This window comes from Parambassis ranga, chromosome 1 (genome assembly GCF_900634625.1).
Source record: "Parambassis ranga chromosome 1, fParRan2.1, whole genome shotgun sequence".
NCBI lineage: Eukaryota > Metazoa > Chordata > Actinopteri > Ambassidae > Parambassis > Parambassis ranga.
Genome location: NC_041022.1, coordinates 12,049,082 through 12,067,391, shown reverse-complemented (window position 1 = coordinate 12,067,391; position 18,310 = coordinate 12,049,082). Strand labels below are relative to the sequence as shown.

At 41.6% G+C, this 18,310-nt stretch overlaps 1 protein-coding gene across 6 annotated transcripts in view; it reads left to right on the top strand.

Annotated features, from left to right (window-relative positions):
• The window catches only part of adgrl3.1 (adhesion G protein-coupled receptor L3.1), a 103,990-nt gene that overhangs the window by 33,348 nt on the left and 52,332 nt on the right, over nucleotides 1-18,310 (top strand). For all 6 annotated transcript variants that reach the window (XM_028399772.1, XM_028399741.1, XM_028399765.1 and 3 more), the window contains exon 5: nucleotides 12,173-12,282. In XM_028399772.1, coding sequence (XP_028255573.1) covers nucleotides 12,173-12,282 — 110 coding nt within the window. The remainder of the gene's footprint in view (nucleotides 1-12,172; nucleotides 12,283-18,310) is intronic.

Genomic DNA, 18,310 nt, shown 5'->3' with positions numbered 1-18,310 from the left:
GACAAACCTCCTTTCAATCTTAAAAACAAAAGGACAAAGGTAAGAGAAAATCCATTGAAACCTGCGTGACCCATCAGCCCCACCCCATGCTGCTCTGATTCTTACTGTTCTTGTACCGGCAGTACAATGCCATGAGGGTGCAGAACCTTATCAGACAATGATAAGGTTCAGGTAACACTTCCTACACACCTCTCCAGTGTGACCGCCTCCTTTGCTGTCAGTGCTGCTTGAGGCATAGAAACTTAAGCGCTTCAGGGAATGTTATCCTTTTTAACACATTTGATTTTGTTCAACAATATCCCTGTAGAACCCTGTAATGTTCTGTTTATGGCTGAGATATTCCATGCTTTTAACACATGGATCTCACCATTAAAGTTGTGACAGATACAGGTGTTATTAATCAGCTATGGAAGGACCATATTTTCAGCGAATCACTGCATTAAAGAGGCAATGAAGTATTTGATGATGTGCTGATTTTTTGGGGTTGATTTTGTGGCCCTTTGTGTTACCTTTTATGATTTAAAAGTCTTCACAGTCTCATGTCTGTGTTATGTGCCTATGCTTGATAAGCAATCTGTCTTTTACTTACATTTCCTGACCTTATCCTTGGGTTTTTTGTTGCTACGGTACATGACTTAACGCAAGGTTTCACGCATATCATCCATTTATGCCTCAGATTTTGCTCCTCTGCAGATTGAACCTTTTTCTAATAAGGTCTTGTGCAGTGTGGTGACATAAGACTCCTGAACTTATCTGAAATGTTATCTTGAACAGCAAAAAGAGAATAATAAGCAGACGAGACAGGGAGAGAGAGAGTTGCAGAAATAAACTATCAAAGCAAAACATAATAGATAACTCGAGACAGAATTTCAACAATTTCAACAGAAAAGACACATTCACAGGATTGAGATAACAGGTGACCTCTGAATTTACTTACCTAATCAAACCACCTTTTACATGTAGAAACCTTATGTACTGAATTAATCTTTTGACTGGATTGTATTGCAGATAGTGTATAGTAGCTGTCACTAGCCGCTCAATAGCATTTTATATGTTCTGCTAGGCTGGAGTTTTTTAACAGGAGGGAATTCAATCATTTTAATCTTTGAAAAACAAGATTTAGTGACATCAAGTGAGGTTGAATACATCCAACTGAGTACATCCCCTGTACATAAACTTATAGAAGAACCTACAGTACCAACACATTAAAGGTCATCTCTGCAGCCAGTGTTGGGGTTGTCTGCTCTGTGGTTATACAGAAACATGCCGTTACAACATAGCAGGCTCCAGGGCAAAAGACTCGGGGCAAAGTCTATGTTTTTCTGTTTCTACTAACAGATCGCCATAAACCTCACATACTGTGTTATTATGGAAAAGGGACCTTGTGGTTCTTGGTAAGCAGTATAGAAAATATTCTTTTATACTAGTGGGATCTGTCTACAGTACATTTTATACTAGGCAGGTATGATGGGGAGAGCTGACTGGAAAATAATAGCATGACAAAAATAGCAATGAGGGGAAAGCAATGCCTTCTGTAATGAGAATGTCTGGATATAAATAATTCATTAATGTCACCATTAGTATCTCAGTTCTTCTGATCACGTGCTAATCTGACAATGAGTGCTCTTTCCTGCTGTCCCATTATTTTCTCTCTCATCTGTTTTCTGTCTCAATATTGCTGTCATCTTTCTCTCTCCCGCTCCCTCCTCTGTTTCTCTATCTAACCACCTGTCTGTGTCATGTGGCAGTGCTCTGGTTACGATTGCTTTGGCCTGGCTCTGTTTCTCTGTTCGCTCTGGCAGCTGCAGCTTGTGTGGCCCTTTCTGCAGCCCTTTCCATCCATAATTTATACACAGGCCTACACACACACGCACAGTGTGTACCACACACACAGCATACACTGCCCAGGGGCTACACCAGACTTTAAGCTCCAATTAGCAGAGCCAGAGGCCAAACTTAATCTTGAGGGATCCTCTGTGGAGGTGACTCAGACCGGAAACAAATGTTTATCACTTATATTTTCAGCGTGTGTGTGTGTGTATTGTGAGAGGCCGTGAGTGAGCCTTTGTGTGTACACACACAATACTATACAGATACAAATGCTCAAGCATGCAGAGAGTGTGTTATTAAAGCACCAGTGTTACACATAAATACACAGTGGATCTTTGTGCTCATGCACATGTCCATTTTACGTGTTTGTGCACTTGTTAATGCGCACTAAAGACTTCATTCACAGTGGGTGTGCATGCATGTGCGTTCAGCACTCACACGTCCTTCTTCTTAAGTCCGTTTCAGCTTGTCTGCTTTCTACTCTCTGGCTTTCAAGCTCAGCTCAACCGGCTGATAAAATCAGAGCATGTTCCGCCTGCCCACTGTTTCCTCAGTATCACATTCTCTCTTTGTTTTCCTCTGTACCACTCTCCTAGGCCAAGAAGTGTGTGTGTGTGTAGGTGTAGGTGTGTATGCATGCATGTGTGTGTATGTATGCGAATACCATGCATGTGTGTGTATGCGTATGTTTGTGTGTGTGCCCATACCACATAATTGGTCTTGATATCAAAGCCTCACATCTCCAGAGGGTCTCACAAGGCTTCTCAGGCAACCTAGAAAGGACCTGATACCGCTGCATTTCCCAGATTATCTCCCCATTGGGATACGCTGGGTTGAAGGGGAAACGAAGCCGTGGCCATGAAAGTTACGCTTAATCTGTTTTAGTGATATACTGGCCTCAGTTCAGTGACTCACTGTGTTTAATCAGGTATTGAAGTGCTTCCCTTCCAAAATGGCTACTGAGGATTCTTTGTTTTAGGGTAGTTCCAAAAAAAATCTAATTTATCATATATCTTATGTATATAGATATGTATATATCTTATATATCTTTTGACTAAGTGGCTGATCAGCGGTTTGTGATTAGACCATTGGCGCTGACTAGTCTGAGCAGTCTGGGCCTGTCTAGTAGGGTCAGAAATAATTGGTCTAGGGTTGCTATTTCATTAGAGGTTTTTAGGTTTTATTTTTAAAAATAATATGTATAACTGCAATGCATAATACGTATACTTCTATTAATTAGACTAGACTATGTATTCTGTCAGTTTCTTTGTACATGAAAGGGTACCCAGGGGTAGTCATTCATTTCTGTACGGATATAGTTTGCGGCCAAAATGGTGAAATGCCTGCAGTTGTCGAGTGATTTATACACATAAAATGATTTGACTTTATTTACAAAGATGCTTCACAATGCACTCCTTGGCCCTGACTGCTACTTGAGTGCTTCATAGACCAAGTACCTCCCAGCCCTCTCTCTCTCTCTGGCTCTCTCTTTCCCCCCCCTCTTCTTCCTCTTAATCTCACAAACATGTATTCGGGCACTCGAGGCCACAAGTGTGGACAAGAATGTGTAGACAGTGCACACAGACACACAAACTCTGTTTTTGCTACCTCTGCTACAGCTATAGTGTTAGAAAATTACTTGTGGACTTGAAACAGACTTTCTCCTGACACCTCAATACCATCTCTCCCACCTTGTTTGCCCTTCTCCTTTCCTTATTTTCTTTCTCTTTCCATCCTTTTTAAGAAATCCCTTAACACAATCCGAATCCATTTTGACAAGAAGGACTTGTGGAAAGATCTCTACTCTTCTGTGCTTCTTCCCTTCCTTGCTTTTGGAAATGTTAAATATAAACATGCTTCATTAATTATTCTTCTATCTGTCACACTCTCGATATTTCAATTTTATCATCTCTAGGTTTTATTCTAGCCTCTCCTCAAAATGCTTCTCACCCCCCTTCTCACCCTTACTGTCACTTTTACTTTCTCCCTCACCATCTGTTTTAGCTTTCACCACTTTTCCTGTTTTTCTTTTTTCTTTCTCCGACTCTGGAGAAAGGTGGGGTTAAGGCCAAAAGTGCAGGGGCTTATAGGATGTGATATGTTTATGGTATGTTACATTATATTCTATATTTTAGTGTTATTTCTGCCAAATGCCATAAGATTGACAGGCAGAAAGACATCTCATGTCTCTTGGTTAAATTTTAAAGGGGATATAGGTGCCGGGTTTATACACTAGCCCTGTGAATGAACACACATACGTGGTCATGTATGTTCCCATATTCTTTTGTGCTCGGAAAAAAAAATTGGGAAAGTTTCTCATCAGTTGCTATGCTCAGACAACTTCTTCTGGCAGCCTGCCTTTTAGAACCGAGTCTCAGTCTTCAAAGCACTTGGGAAGTCTGCTAGTGTGAGTGCATTCATGTATGTATATATGCACGTGTGTGCACGGGTATGTGCTCATCTATAAGATGCAAGTGCATGTGAGTGTGAATTTGTTGCACCAGCAACGATTGAACCGTTCACGGTGGAGACTGTAAAGAAAACCTCTGAAGTTCTTTCCCTGCGGCTCCCTGAATTATAGAAAACTGCCAGAATCGTAGACTGCAATCTAGTGTTAGCCGCGTGCTGCAGTCCTAGACTCTGTAACCAGTGAACTATGCCATGCAGTCTGGCACAAATTTTTTTTCCCAGGCATACCTGCTCTTCATCTGTCTTCTCTGTTTGAGTCTAATCCATCTGTGTAAAGACAGCAGGAGAAGGAGAGAGACGCGGAACGGATAATGACAGAGACACAGATAAATAAATGCTCTAAACCTTAGATAAATCTTACACTTTTGATGATTATTCCAGCCCAGTGACTCTAAGTATAAAAACAATATTATCTGCAAAATGGAAGTTTTGCACATACACAACTGAGGCTGTGACTGTGTGTATTTTTTTTCGCGTCTCTGTGTGATGTCTTGCAGAGGAGGACTCACCAGGATATTAACAATTATATCATGTTATTATATCTATCGCTGACTTTCTCTGTCTCGATCTGCTCACTCTTCTTTTCTTCTCCCTCCATTAACTATCCTGTTTCCCCGAATGAGGTCATATCTAGAAATGTCCTACTTAATGTGTGTGTGCGTGCATGCTACCACCCTCGTATAGTCACCACGGTTACAGGAGATGCCCTGCGGCACCCTGGGGGCCCAACTGTCACCCTTGCACAGTGCGGTAATTAGGGCCCACACACATACACATGTGCACAAACACACACACATACACACTCATAAACACTCCCAGATAGATGTATACGGTATAAATGTCATAGCACACTAAAACACATATACAGAACCTTTATTTCAGATATGTGAGAGCAACTGACTTGCATGTTTTTTTTTGTATTATTGTCCATTACATGTTTTTCAATGCTCATTCATTCCCGCACAAATATGCATTCACCCTGACTGACAACTGTGCCGTTTTCTCTAAACCTTTGTATTTCCACATGTCAAAGTCTGCACTGTCTGACCCTTTTCTCCTGTCACCACTACTCTGCTAACCTCTGTTATCATGCTTCATCAAGCACCAAAGCTACATGGCTGCCTGAGAATGGCTTGAGACTGGCCTTGACACTGCACGCTTCCTCTTCCTCTCTCTCTCCCACACACACACACTCAAACTGTGACTCTTCCACAGACTAGCATGTGAATCACCGACTCAGACATGCCGCCATGTAGACAGTGACTGACTACCTGATTGACTTGACACTGAAGTGCAAATCCAAACCAGGACACAGCCCTGCTTCCCACTGCACACGCACTTTTGTGTGTTTCGAGAGGTGAGGCTGACTAAATCCTACAAGTCTTGATGTGGCAAGGCTTTGTCGTCTCGATGGTGATGGTGTCTTTACACGCTCCTCTGCTTCTCACCAATCAGTAGAGACAACCTGAGCTGTCGGAGCTGGTGCTTGTCTTTTAGCTTTTAGGAGGATTTGGAGTTTGTGTATGCAGGTGGTTTGGATTAAATGGTGATGACGGAGGTGTCACATAGAGAAATCCGCACACAGATGTAAGGCAGAAAGAAGCACAGCAAAGGAATGTTGCTAGGGGGAAATCTGGAGGAAGACTCCCCGAGAGTGTCCTGGAATCGGACGATGTGGAAGTTGCCATGGTTACCGTGTGGAAGAGAATAGGGGAGGAGAGGCGAGGGGAAGACGCTGGAGCTCAAAAACTGTACTTGGCCGTTAGCCTGCTGGGAAGATAGAGGGAGAAATAAGTGTTTGTGTGCCTCTGTGTCTGATAAAACTCATTAGTCAGTTTTCTTTGAGTAAAACAGTTGCTTATGATCTGCCAAGAAAACAGGTCATTTTATTCAGCATTAAACATCCAGCTACTGTTCAGTTTGAATTGTTACTTTTCATTTTCACCTCATATGGAAATCAGATTGTGTTGTCATCTTGACATTTTTTTTTCTCCTCATACATTATCTTCTTGGCGTCTTGGGTATTTTTGCACAATGCAGAAATGTATGCACTGTTTTCCAGATGCATGAACAAGATTATCTATTTATATATTATATATATAAGTTTGATGTTTATATACAAGATTTTCTAAAAATGTCAGAAAGGTGACGGTGTGTGTTTTTCACTGACTTGACTGCAGTTTGTTGGATTTGACTTTAGAGTATTTATTTATGTATTTATTATGCAAGTACACTCGACCCAAGTGTTTTCAGATCGGCTTTAGTCATTGGCATCTTTCTGGATACATTTCAGATTTTTCATGCACAAGAATGACAGGGAATCAATGAGGACCAGTGTGTAGCAAGGTGTAGGAAACAATATACTGTGTAGTGCATGTTGTGTTTTCTGTGTCAGAAATTGCATGCTGACATCATCCAATCCAATATGAGAGCAATGAGAGAGTGACATCCTCCAGCCAAATATTAATAATGTAACATAAGTTTTTTTTCTCCCTGTAGGAAAAACAGCATTGTTTTACCTGTGGCTTCTGACAGGCTGGTTGAGAGCTGACAGAAACACATTCAGGGATTGTTGCTGTGTGTGTGTGTGTGCACACGCGTGTGAAAGACAAAGAGAGAGACAGATCTGTCATTTTTCTGTTAGGGTGGTGTGGTGGTGCTGGCACAGGATGTGATGCATCTGCTTCTCTATACCCTGAAGACATACACACAGGCACCTGTCTTTTGCTCCCTTTCTTTTACCTCTGTCAATCACAATCTCTGCACCACTCTTCAATTACTTACTGCACCCCCTGTTCCTCTGCATCCTTCCTTTTTTGTTCTCTTTTTTTTCTTCCCCTCACTCCATTTTCCCACCTCCAACCCTCCTATACTGTATATGTGTGTATAACCACATCAGGAAGCTAATAAAGCAGAAACGAGGCCAGTAGCAGAGGAATCTCATATGATGTGTGTGTGTGGGAGAGAGAGAGAGAGAGAGAGAGAGAGAGAAAGACCAGGCTAACAGCTTTTTATCCTGTAGCGATATACAGTAACTATGCTCTGTCTGCTGTCAAATGGGTTTCCTGAACTCCCCGCAGCACATAAAGAGCCCTGTGAAATCATTTCCTTTTGTAATTTTGTTTTTTTTATTTTATGGTTTTCCAAACACTCATTTGTTTTTACCATGTGCTTCAAATGTTTATTTCAAATAATATTATTGGGTAAAAGAGATCCCCCACTTCTAACTCCACTGACTGATTTTGGATTTCCAAAAAGTCCAAAAAGCAATATATTTTTTTTTCTCTCAGTCACAGTATGGGTGAACAAGCTGAGAAAAATAAGATGGTGACATTGTGCACACCATGAGTCCACATTGCATGTTCTGACCAACTCTCAGAGGGAGCTCTGTCGAGAGATTTCTCAATATTGTGAACTGGCAATATTCCTGCTGGTGTTAAAAAGAGAAGCCAAAAAGATGTTCAGTAATGCAGTTATGAAACCTGTTGCAAAACACTTCAGGGATTAGAAACTATTATGTGTTCTCAAACTTTGTCCTCTTTGGTATATAGAAAAGAACTTTTAAAACATGATCTATGCTACATTTAAATACAACAACACAATTTAACCAGCTGATTTTTTTGCCACTTGCTTGCATCTCTGTATACATCCTTTGATCTATTTTCCTCTGCAACAATGGTGTATACTGAGAATACATGTTGCAGAAGAGCCATGCTTACACAACACAACCCCACACTCTACTCTCTCTCGCGCTCTCTGTGTTTCTATCTGTGTTAATATTCAGACATCATTCCAGAAAGTTTGCATGTGTCAAACATGTTCACACACTGTTGTGGATGACTAAGTGGAGCACTTGAGTGGTTTGACTGCATTCGAATGTTGATTTCAGAAGACTTTGCTGAGGCTTTGTGTGTCACTCACTCTCAGACACCTCTTTCAACTCATGAGGATTAGTTCCCAGCTCTCACTTGTTCTGTAATTATAGTGTTCTTCAACACATCTGCATTCGAGCGCATACACACATGCAGGCGGTCACACACCCACACAATACACACACTCAAATATTTATTCCGTTTTACATCTGCTCGCAGACACACGCATGTGCTCGCACATATGCGAAAACACACACACACACACATAGACACAGACACGCTCTGCCAGCCAGCATCAGCCTCATCAAATCATCAGTCAGTCAGTTATGTTTATATGAGGGATAGAGACAGAGATGGAGTGAAGGGAGCTCTGCCAAACAAAGTGAAAAACATCAGAGACGATAACAACAGCAGCACCCACTGCAGCAGCATCACAGCTTTCTCTTTCCCTGCCTGCCACAGCTCAGCTTTGTTAGTGAACAGTTTGTTTGTGTGTGCGCGTGCACATGTGTATGTGTGTGTATGTTGCACATTGCAAGGAAGAAAGCCAGCGGGCAAGGCGGTATCCAGGCCACTGCCTTGTTTTGATGTGGTCATGGTAATTAAAAAAAAGGAGCTTTTCTGCCAACACCAAGGAAAACACACAGGGAAAATATAGAGCCATTTTGCCGTTTGAAATATAAGGTGTATGTGTGTGTGCATGTTCTGCATCTACATTAATCATGGGTCACAGGGCATGAGAGGACGTGAATAGTGACATTTTTTGCTGATGTTTTTATGTTTTGTTAGGCTGCTGGATAAACACATTGGCAGAGAGAGAAAGAATGAGACTAAGAGAAAAAAAGAGAAGGAGATGTTGGTACTGGGGACATAAGGGAGTCTTTTTTGGATCTGACTCAGACTACTGGCTCAGACAGAGCGGTGACGTCAGCACTAAGGCTTTGCTAAGGATGGAGGGATCGAGGGAGAAACAGAGGGAGGCTGGAGATGACGCCCTGAGGGAGGCAGGGATGAGAAAGGTATTAAGGAGGGAAAGCGAGAGAGCGGTGGCAGCAATAAGAGGCCTACCACATATATCTGGGTGTGACTTCGGAAACTGCAGCTAAGTGGGTTTAAGACAGATAAACAGACAGAAAAAAACAGACAGTCGGAATGGGAGACAAAGAAAGGGGAAGGGAGAGGAATAATTCCTAGGCGGGAAGGATGAAGACAAAGGCTGAAAAAAAGAAATTGGTTTATTATCTTGGCTTAGAGAGAGTGAGGAGAAAAAAAGAAGAAAGGTATAGTACAGACAGAAATAGAGAAAAACCAGTGATAGAGGAGGGATAGTGCACATATGAGATTACGTCAAATCTTTGCTCTATACCCTTTTTAATTTATTCTATTTAAAATAGCAGTTAATGGGTGCTTTATGACTCAGCCACAGAGGTCGTCAGCAGTTTTTGCAGTATCATAAAGCATATACACAAACACTGTGCACTACCTTTTTCAGTGTTGCCCGTGTTTTTTATATATTTCTGGCATTTAAGCGTTTTGTACATTTACTGTCTTGATATGGTTTTATCGGCCAGTTCCTTTGCTTCAGAAGGTTTTTCCTCCCTTCTTCTTCAAGGATGAAACATTATTTTTATACAGAAGCCCCAGGGTCTCCAGGTGCTACCAGTGTTCAGGTTTCTCCTCCTTAAAAGTCTGTGCAAATAATTAATCCAGCCCGTGGCAGCACCTCTGAGCACACAGTTGTAAGTGAAACAGTTAGCTCTAATCTCTCGTCTCCCAGTGTGATGACATCATAACTAGTGAACTGCTTTTTTTGTGTGTGTGTGGTCATTAAACGGGAGGGCATTGTGGTCTGATTCTAACCTGTAGGCCAGCCGGTCGTGTCCATTCAGTGGGTGTCGTAAAGTCAAAGTTGTGGCACCATGTCAGTTTTGTGTCCCCCCCCTTTCCAGTCCACAACTTGCACTGATGACAGGTGACCGATGATGAAGGCACCGGGGCAAGAAATTAAAACGCACAGAGGCGAGAAAAAAGAAGGGAGGGAGAGGGGGGAGAGAAGAAGAAGACGAGTGGGGTATTGTTATTAGAATATGACAGACATCGCAAAACACCTATGAGCTTTAGAACCTTTTAGACCGCAATAACCCCTTTACTTGACCACAGACTGACCGGTTAGCAGTACCAATAAATGTCACAGTAAGTAGTTCTGTGTAGCCTACATTAGTTCTCTGTGTTATGTGTGAATATTGAACTAAAAATTAAATTAGCCCTCATGCATATTTCATTATGCAAATTGTTGAATGATACAGTAAAAAAGGGACTTCAGGGTTTTAGCACGCTCATTAAAAATATCTCAATGGGAGAATCTGAATGTTTTTTAATGTAAATGGTGCCTGTTTGACAGGTGTGCAGAGAGGGAAGGACAGAGCAGTTTTACTAATTGAAAGGAAATATTCAGAGGAGAAGAGCTGATGGCTCATCGGCCTTCTTAAAATAGCCCCTTGCTCCCTATCTGCCCCTATTCTTGTACATAATATATTCTTCTATCACGTTATTTCAATAATTTATTTAAACCAGGAAGTGCCATTGAGATAAAGTGGCACTTCACTGCGGGGTAGCATTTTATGTTTTTTTCCATGTATCTATCATGATAATATATGGGCTCCAGTTGTCCTACTGCAAATCATCCTTGGTAGTGAGGCCTTGGCATGTTTAATTACGCTTACACATGAATGTTGTGAATGTCTTTTTACAGCCGCTCACCTACGTAAACTCACGCCCGTGTAGTGCGCTGCTTTACATAACCTGTGTTAATAAAAGAAATACTTACATTTTGTGTGTCAGAGGAGAAGGCCCCCCCTGATAATTAGAATTAATTAAGTAGAGTCTAGGGCAAAATACTCTTAAAGACATAGGTCTTATATTGTTCTTGCTGCTATGCAAACACACACACTGTATACGCACACACCGCTGAAGTGTCCTTGTGCTATCGCTCTTCAGTATCCATTGTGGGCCACCTTGTGTATGAGTGAACTCAGTGATTCCATTACTGCAATGTTCACTCCAGGTGTAACAGTAAGGGTGCATTGCCTGTTCTACTGTCAACATAAAGGGCCCTTAAACACAAATGACTCTTGAGTGTCAGGGTGAATGTGTTGAACTATATCAGGGGATAGAATACATCTCACAGTATATTACATCACATAAAGTCAAGATCTGTGTACTGTGATTTAGACTGCCTGGGCCCCTGCTAAAACTAATGCAGTATAATATGACAGGCCTGCAGTAAATCCTGCTTACATGAGGGCTGTGCTGGTGTCAGAGAACTGCATGATCAGGCTGTGGTAGAGTTAAATATGTTTTAATTAGAGTAGCTGTAGCCAAAGAATAGTTAAAACAATAATTTTGGCAATTTATATGTTTTGAGAAGTTTTGTGAAGGGTTGTTGCAATAGATGTAATTCAATTTCTAAATTTTACCTGGGGCGCCAATTATTATATATCACTATGAGCACTGGTCATTTTTAATTTCACACATCTAACTAGCAGGACTCTAGGTGCAGTCTAAGGAGAATTTCCTGTTGCAATTATTTCTAATCCAGCAGCAACCTCCAGGGCTGAAAAATGAAGCTCATATACCGAAAGTTGCAATTCACCCTGCAGCCTCTAGGGGCTACCTCCAAAAGCAAGTCAATCCCCATAGACTTTCAGCCTGGTACAGAAGATGGATTTGGTCTCTATTGATGATAAGTTTCCATTTTCTCTCACTTGTTTGAGTTATATTAGCACTTAGAATTAGGCACACTTATAGGAGTGAGCACTGAGTGACAGGCCGGTGGCGACTCACCATGCGAGCTGCCTTTTTCTGTAACTTTCCACAGGCCTCATTCTCCACCTCTTCGCCTCTACTTGGAGTTAAGGCGGGCGGTGAATGGTTCTTTGGAAACCTACGAATGATGTCACAGAAGCTTCTCCATGGTTCACTCATTCATCTTCTTTCTGCAGGTGTAACAACCGTACCCAGTGTGCAGTGGTTGCTGGCCCTGATGTCTTCCCTGATCCTTGCCCTGGCACATACAAATACCTGGAAGTTCAGTATGAGTGCGTCCCGTACAGTAAGTGCTCTCTCTCTCTCTCTCTCTCTCTCTCTCTCTTTTTGTTTTTTAGTATTTCAGTATTTTTGTATCTTTACTTATGTGCTGATGTAAAGGAAAGTCACAAATTCATTTTAAGTGTTATGATTGTGAATAATTCTGCCTTATCAAACAAATTTAAAACCAAAACATTGGAAATGTGTTGCTAAAATAAGTTTGTAACTCAAACGTAATGACATCCACCCCTGGGAAAATCCGAGGGAGGAAGGATGAGGAAGAAGGATCTGCTCAAATGATGACAGATGGTCGTTTGACCTTTGACCAGGTGGTAACGGACTGGGAGGTCGTAGTCACTGGAGTGAAACATTCACAGGACATGTTTGCAAAATATCCCTACAACTGTGAAACTTCTTTTTTTTCTTTTTAACCAGTAATCCCCCCCCCACCACAAATAAATAAAAAATAAATAAATAAAATAAAATCTAGGTTACAGCTCAACCCATGATAAATGCATAAGCATGGAGACTTGACAGATTAAAGACGTATTTTTGTCCTTGATGTTTATTTTACACTGGATCCCAGCTTTGGTAAAATGCAGCTTGTAGGTCTGTTTTAGGAAAAAAAACTGCTCTTGTGATTCTCCCACTGTTGCCTCCCACTAGTTTCTCTAAGATTGCAACAGACATTAAAATTTATTTTTTACCACTGGCAGTTTCTGTTTGATATTTGGCACACGACAGAGTACAAAACCTTACCAGAACAGATGAACAGGTAAAAAAGGTTATTTAAAAGCTTAAGGCTCCATTCAGAAAAACACTACACTCAAAATGCAATGAGAAAGGACCCAATAATGTCATCTGTAATGTAATCTGTAAATACACAAGGGTCCACTAGGGTCCATGTGACAAATTCTATTATTTTTATTCTGGCTGTATGTACAGCTTTGTGTGTACTCACTAATTTGTTGCATGTCCACATAGACAGCACACTTGCAACAAAAAAATGACCCTGAAATGATTGCCTGAACTGAGTAGAAGATGGTGCAGTATGACAGTATGACTCTCTCAATAGTACCGTAGTCCCACTATCATTTATGTTGGAGCAAAACTTAACACAGGTTCCAAGCAGATGAGAATATATGACATGTTTTTCACAGATTTTTTTCCTTCATCATACATTCCTTCCTTCCTTCCTTCCATTCTCTAAAGTCAGAAAAGTCAGAAGACTTTTCATATTCATGTAATTAGAAGTTTTTTTTCCTCCATAGTTACAGAGGGAAAAAAATCCCATACAAATGAAGACAACAATTATTTTTGTAAAAACTGAAATGTCATGAATGTTATTAGTATTTATTTATAAAATAACAAAAAAACAAGTTGATTGAACAGCAGGTTTTTGTGCACGACTCCTCCCAGACACATTTTGAGTCTTTATCTAACGTTGTCTTCAGCCTTGGCACAACGGTCCACACAGACGGCCAAGGTGATCTCCCACACTGAAGCATTCAATTATGTCTGGCTAAACGGCTCTTGCCTGGCGTCTAGAATGACCAGCAGATTAAATAATAGGACTATCAGAGCCCTCTCTGGAGCAGATGGAAACACAACCTGATACCTGCTTAATGCCCCCACCAAGCACGCACTCACACACGCAGGCTTCATAAAAGAGTGTGTAGCAGTCAGTGTAGATTTATTTTTCCTTGTCCCATTCAGATATAGACTCGTCTGCATGTTCTCTTTTTATCTTCAATACAGCTCCGTGCCTGCTTGAAAAGTACAGCACCACTAATTTCATAGATTTGTCACTACAAAGAACACTGGCTTAGCTGAGTGCAGAGGGAGACGAGTTGCATGCTGATCTGATAAACAGTGGGTCAGTCAGGGTAACGTTTCTAGCCGCAAAAAATAGACAGCATCTGAAACCAAAGTCATCAGAGAGCTCAGCTAACAGGGGGAGGAACATAGTGAGAGAGATGAAGCATTGCAGAAAAATACAGTGAAGGAGCGGGAGAGGATTGCACAGAGAGAGAGAGAGAGAGAGAGACACAGCTTTTGACAGTACATGAGCATCTGCTGTGTACTGACTGAAGTGTTGAGGCTGGATCAGGTAGTGCTGAGGCACACACAGCCTGGTTCCTTTGGGTGTGTTTAGCCACGAGAAATGTTTAACGGAGAAAAATCTGTTGTATAAAGGGTGAAATAAGTCCTCAGGTGCCACAACACAACTCTTCACATCATTTTGTCAGTGAGTTCCTTAAGCTTTACGTGGCGCGACCCTTCGAAGATCCCTCATATTGCATTCTTCAAATATTCATGAAATCAATTTCTTTGAAAGGCGTAATAATGTCTGCACCTTTGAACGTGCTGCTCCTGTTCTCTGACATTCAGGCTGGAGATTCAGCTGTCAACGATCACACTGACACAGCAAATCAATGCTGTCTGCAGCGTCGTTGTAGAAGATACATTCTGTAAGACATTAAGCGGCGCAGTATCTCCAAAACGCTGCTGTAAATCAAGGGACTTGTTTTCCAAAATATATGATAGTGCACTCAAACTGTCACATTACCAAAATGCTCACAAGCTGCTACTTGAATAAATCATTATATTTACGGTTGAAGGCAGGGTAAGCTTAGGTGTGCTCCAACAACTAAACACCAAGGGACACCCATAACTCATAAAGCGGGTCTCCCTCGACATTAAGCCCACTGGTGGTGCCTGTTTGTTGAGTGTAAACACCTGAACCCTGGCAGTCACCTCTGAGGCCAGGTGTTGCTAATGACAAAGTGACTGCATGGAAAAAAAGGAAGAGCCAAAGAGACACTACTTTACACTCCGGGTGTACTTTCCTTGAGTCGTTCAACTAGACGAGCAGTGTTTACAGCTACATAGATACTTTAAACTATTCACAAAGTGGCTTGTAAAACAGGTAATTAAATTATGTACAGGTCAGTTTTCGGGGAAATTCTGCTCCTCTGTCTCCCCTCCCCTTCAGATTTTTTTGGCTTTGACTTTACCTTCACATCTCCTCATCTCTCCTCACTCAACTGCAGGCTTTTGGCTGATTTCCAAAGCTGCAATCAAGTTCTTCCTCTTCTCTGGCTCTCTGTGGTGTGAGTGTGTGGCAGTCGTGTGCCAAACTAGCCAGCTAGCTTTGGCAGTAATTAGCCACCTGTGTATACTTGCTCATAAGCACTGCAGGCAGACTATAAATATCCATACATTAGCAGCGCTGCTGTACAAACTGCTTCTCCAAGGCGACCCTCATACATGGATAGACTAATCTCTATGAATATGCTGCAGAATAGGATATATGATATGCATTGTTTCATTCATGTTCATCCATTAAAAAAAACAGGCAGGCACGCTTGGGATTATGTCTATCTATTCCCTCATCTCCATGCACAGTACCCTGACTCTCCCAACTGCTGTTATGAAGCAATTAGCCTACTACCACATTTAGTGTATTAATCATAAAACCCAGTGATATGTTATGCAATACCCATGCAGTCTATTTTAGACAATAGAACTTGGCACAGTAGGAAAGCTAATTAAAAGATAAAATCACCTTCTTGTCTGCCCAATTAAAGACTTCTGTCAGATTGGACCCTTAGTATAACTTCATCGTGATGACATGAAGAGCTGTTTGTACGCATGTGTGTGTTGTCGTGGAAACAATATCTTGCAGCTAAGAATTGCTTCTGTGCGTGTGTGTGTGTCTCTCTACTGTATGTTCATGTGCAGTACATGTGTTTGTGCAGGCCCATATGCAGGCATTTTTGTTGCCCAGAGAGAGCAAGAGAGAGATGGGATAGGAACCAAAGAGACAGAAGGAGAGACGGCAGACCGACAGCTGAAACAGAGATAGAGAGAAAAAGGTTAGACGAGGCCAGCAGACGAGGAACAGAAAGAATGAATTAACTGATAAAAGACGCTGCGCGAGTGCTGGACAGGGTTTGGGTTTGGGTTGGGAGGCGGTGAGGGGAAAGGGGTGGTAGAGATACAGAGGAGGTAAGAGAGAGACAAAAAAGAGGGGACAGAGAGAGACAGACTGACATGTGAGGATGAGAGGACGGAAGGGAATGGATGAAATAATGGAGAAAGAAAGAAGAAAAAAAACGTCTGTGTCCGTAAATGACCTTGGGCTTTAGCCCGCTGAGTTGATTGGAGATCAGAGATAATAGTGGTGAGGCTGCTGTCGCCACTCGTTGTCTACAGAAATGTGCACACGCGTGTGCCTGCGACTGATGCACACACACATATTACACACACACACACTAGTGAGAACACACACCGCCTTCCCTCCTAGACTTAATACCTCCTTAATAAACCATACGTTTTCAATAAAAATGCTAATTATCTTTACAACACAGTGTAGTCAGGTTAACACTGCATCTGTGTGTGTGTGTGAGAGAGAGAGAGATAGAAAGGGGGAGATCCCCCACATACGGTAAAAAAAATTGTTTATGTGATTACAGAGAAGATTCTACTGCAGATATTAATCAATAATGAGATGCTGCTATTGCTTTGCTGTGGTTTTTCATATACATTTAAATGCTTGCTGGGAATTAATGAGCTTTTTAGTTCTCTAGCTGCAAAGCTAACTAACCCAACAGTGCAGTCTAATGATCACTCAAAGACGGATAAAAACATGTTGCTGCAGAATCAAATTATGAATAAGAAAAAAAAAATAGAGTGAAAATGCTTTCTTGTTGTCGCTTTCATAAAAACAAGGACATTTTCCTGCAGTGCTGACAAAGCCCATATATTTTTCTCCTCTTTTTAGACACACTGGGTGGATAAATTAGCAGCAGCACAAAAGAATTCTCATCGTTTGCATCATCTGGCATGCTGCAGCTACCCTTGACAAAACCTTGAGGTGTCAACAAATGCCTTTCGAATATATATTCACTCTGTTAAATTGTGCGTCCTGGAAAAAAAAAAAACAAACCTAAAGTATGACTATGATTTATTTCATTTCTTACACTCGTCCTGGAGATTAAAACAGAGATATAGTCCAAAAAAATCTGCAATAAGCTCACCAACAGAAACGTCCATTAATCTAGTGAAAGAGCGAGCAGCAGTACAAATTGAATGACATTTGTTTGACATTTTGTGTGCCATTTGGTATACTTGTTGCCGCCGCACTTTTTCATTTGAAATCTATTAGTTGCTGGCAACCTTGAACTCTGTGTGTTTTTCCTCTCTGTCTGGGAGGCTGTGTAAGTGCCTCAGGTAATGTGAAGGCCATGTTGTTTGGTGTCATTAATCCCCGTCTTTGCAACCACAAAGTGTCTCTTTGTATTGCTTATTTCCATGTGTGCAAGTGTGTGTGTGCCTTTTGTGCACCGATATCTGTCGTTTCATCGCACTGCATAGACAATCTGCTTTCTTCCCCATCTTTTTCGCACAAGGGAGTTGCTTCCTTGTGGTGAACCGTTTTATATCTTAACTCGTAATGGTACACTCACACAAACGCGTGTGCACACGTGCATATACACACTTGTTTTAGGTTTAACACGATCTTCTTCCTGAGATTGCTTATTTATCGGGAGTTGTGCTAAGCCGCACAAGTTACCATGCATTTTTCATGAGCCTAGGATTTAATGGTTGCTTGTGCGTGGGTGTGTGCGGGGGTGTGAGTGAGTATGTATACGTGCATTTGTCTGTGTATCTGTGTCACACGTGTTTGTGTGTATATCTTGTGCTATCTTGGTTGGTGATGAGGTTTTGCTTTAATGTGTTAAAGAATTTATGCATGTAGTGTGCAATATGTAGTGCATGTGTGCTATATATAAACACCCAAAAGATCCTGCTGATGTTTTTCCTTAAAGGGTTCTGCCTCCTCTCCTCTCCTCTCCTCTCCTCTCCTCTCCTCTCCTCTCCTCTCCTCTCCTCTCCTCTCCTCTCCTCTCCTCTCCTCTCCTCTCCTCTCCTCTCCTCTCCTCTCCTCTCCTCTCCTCTCCTCCCCTCCCATCTCAGGGGACTAGTTCCATTCAGCAGGTCTCTAACGGTCCTGAAAGACACAAGGGCACTGCCTACAGGATTAGGTT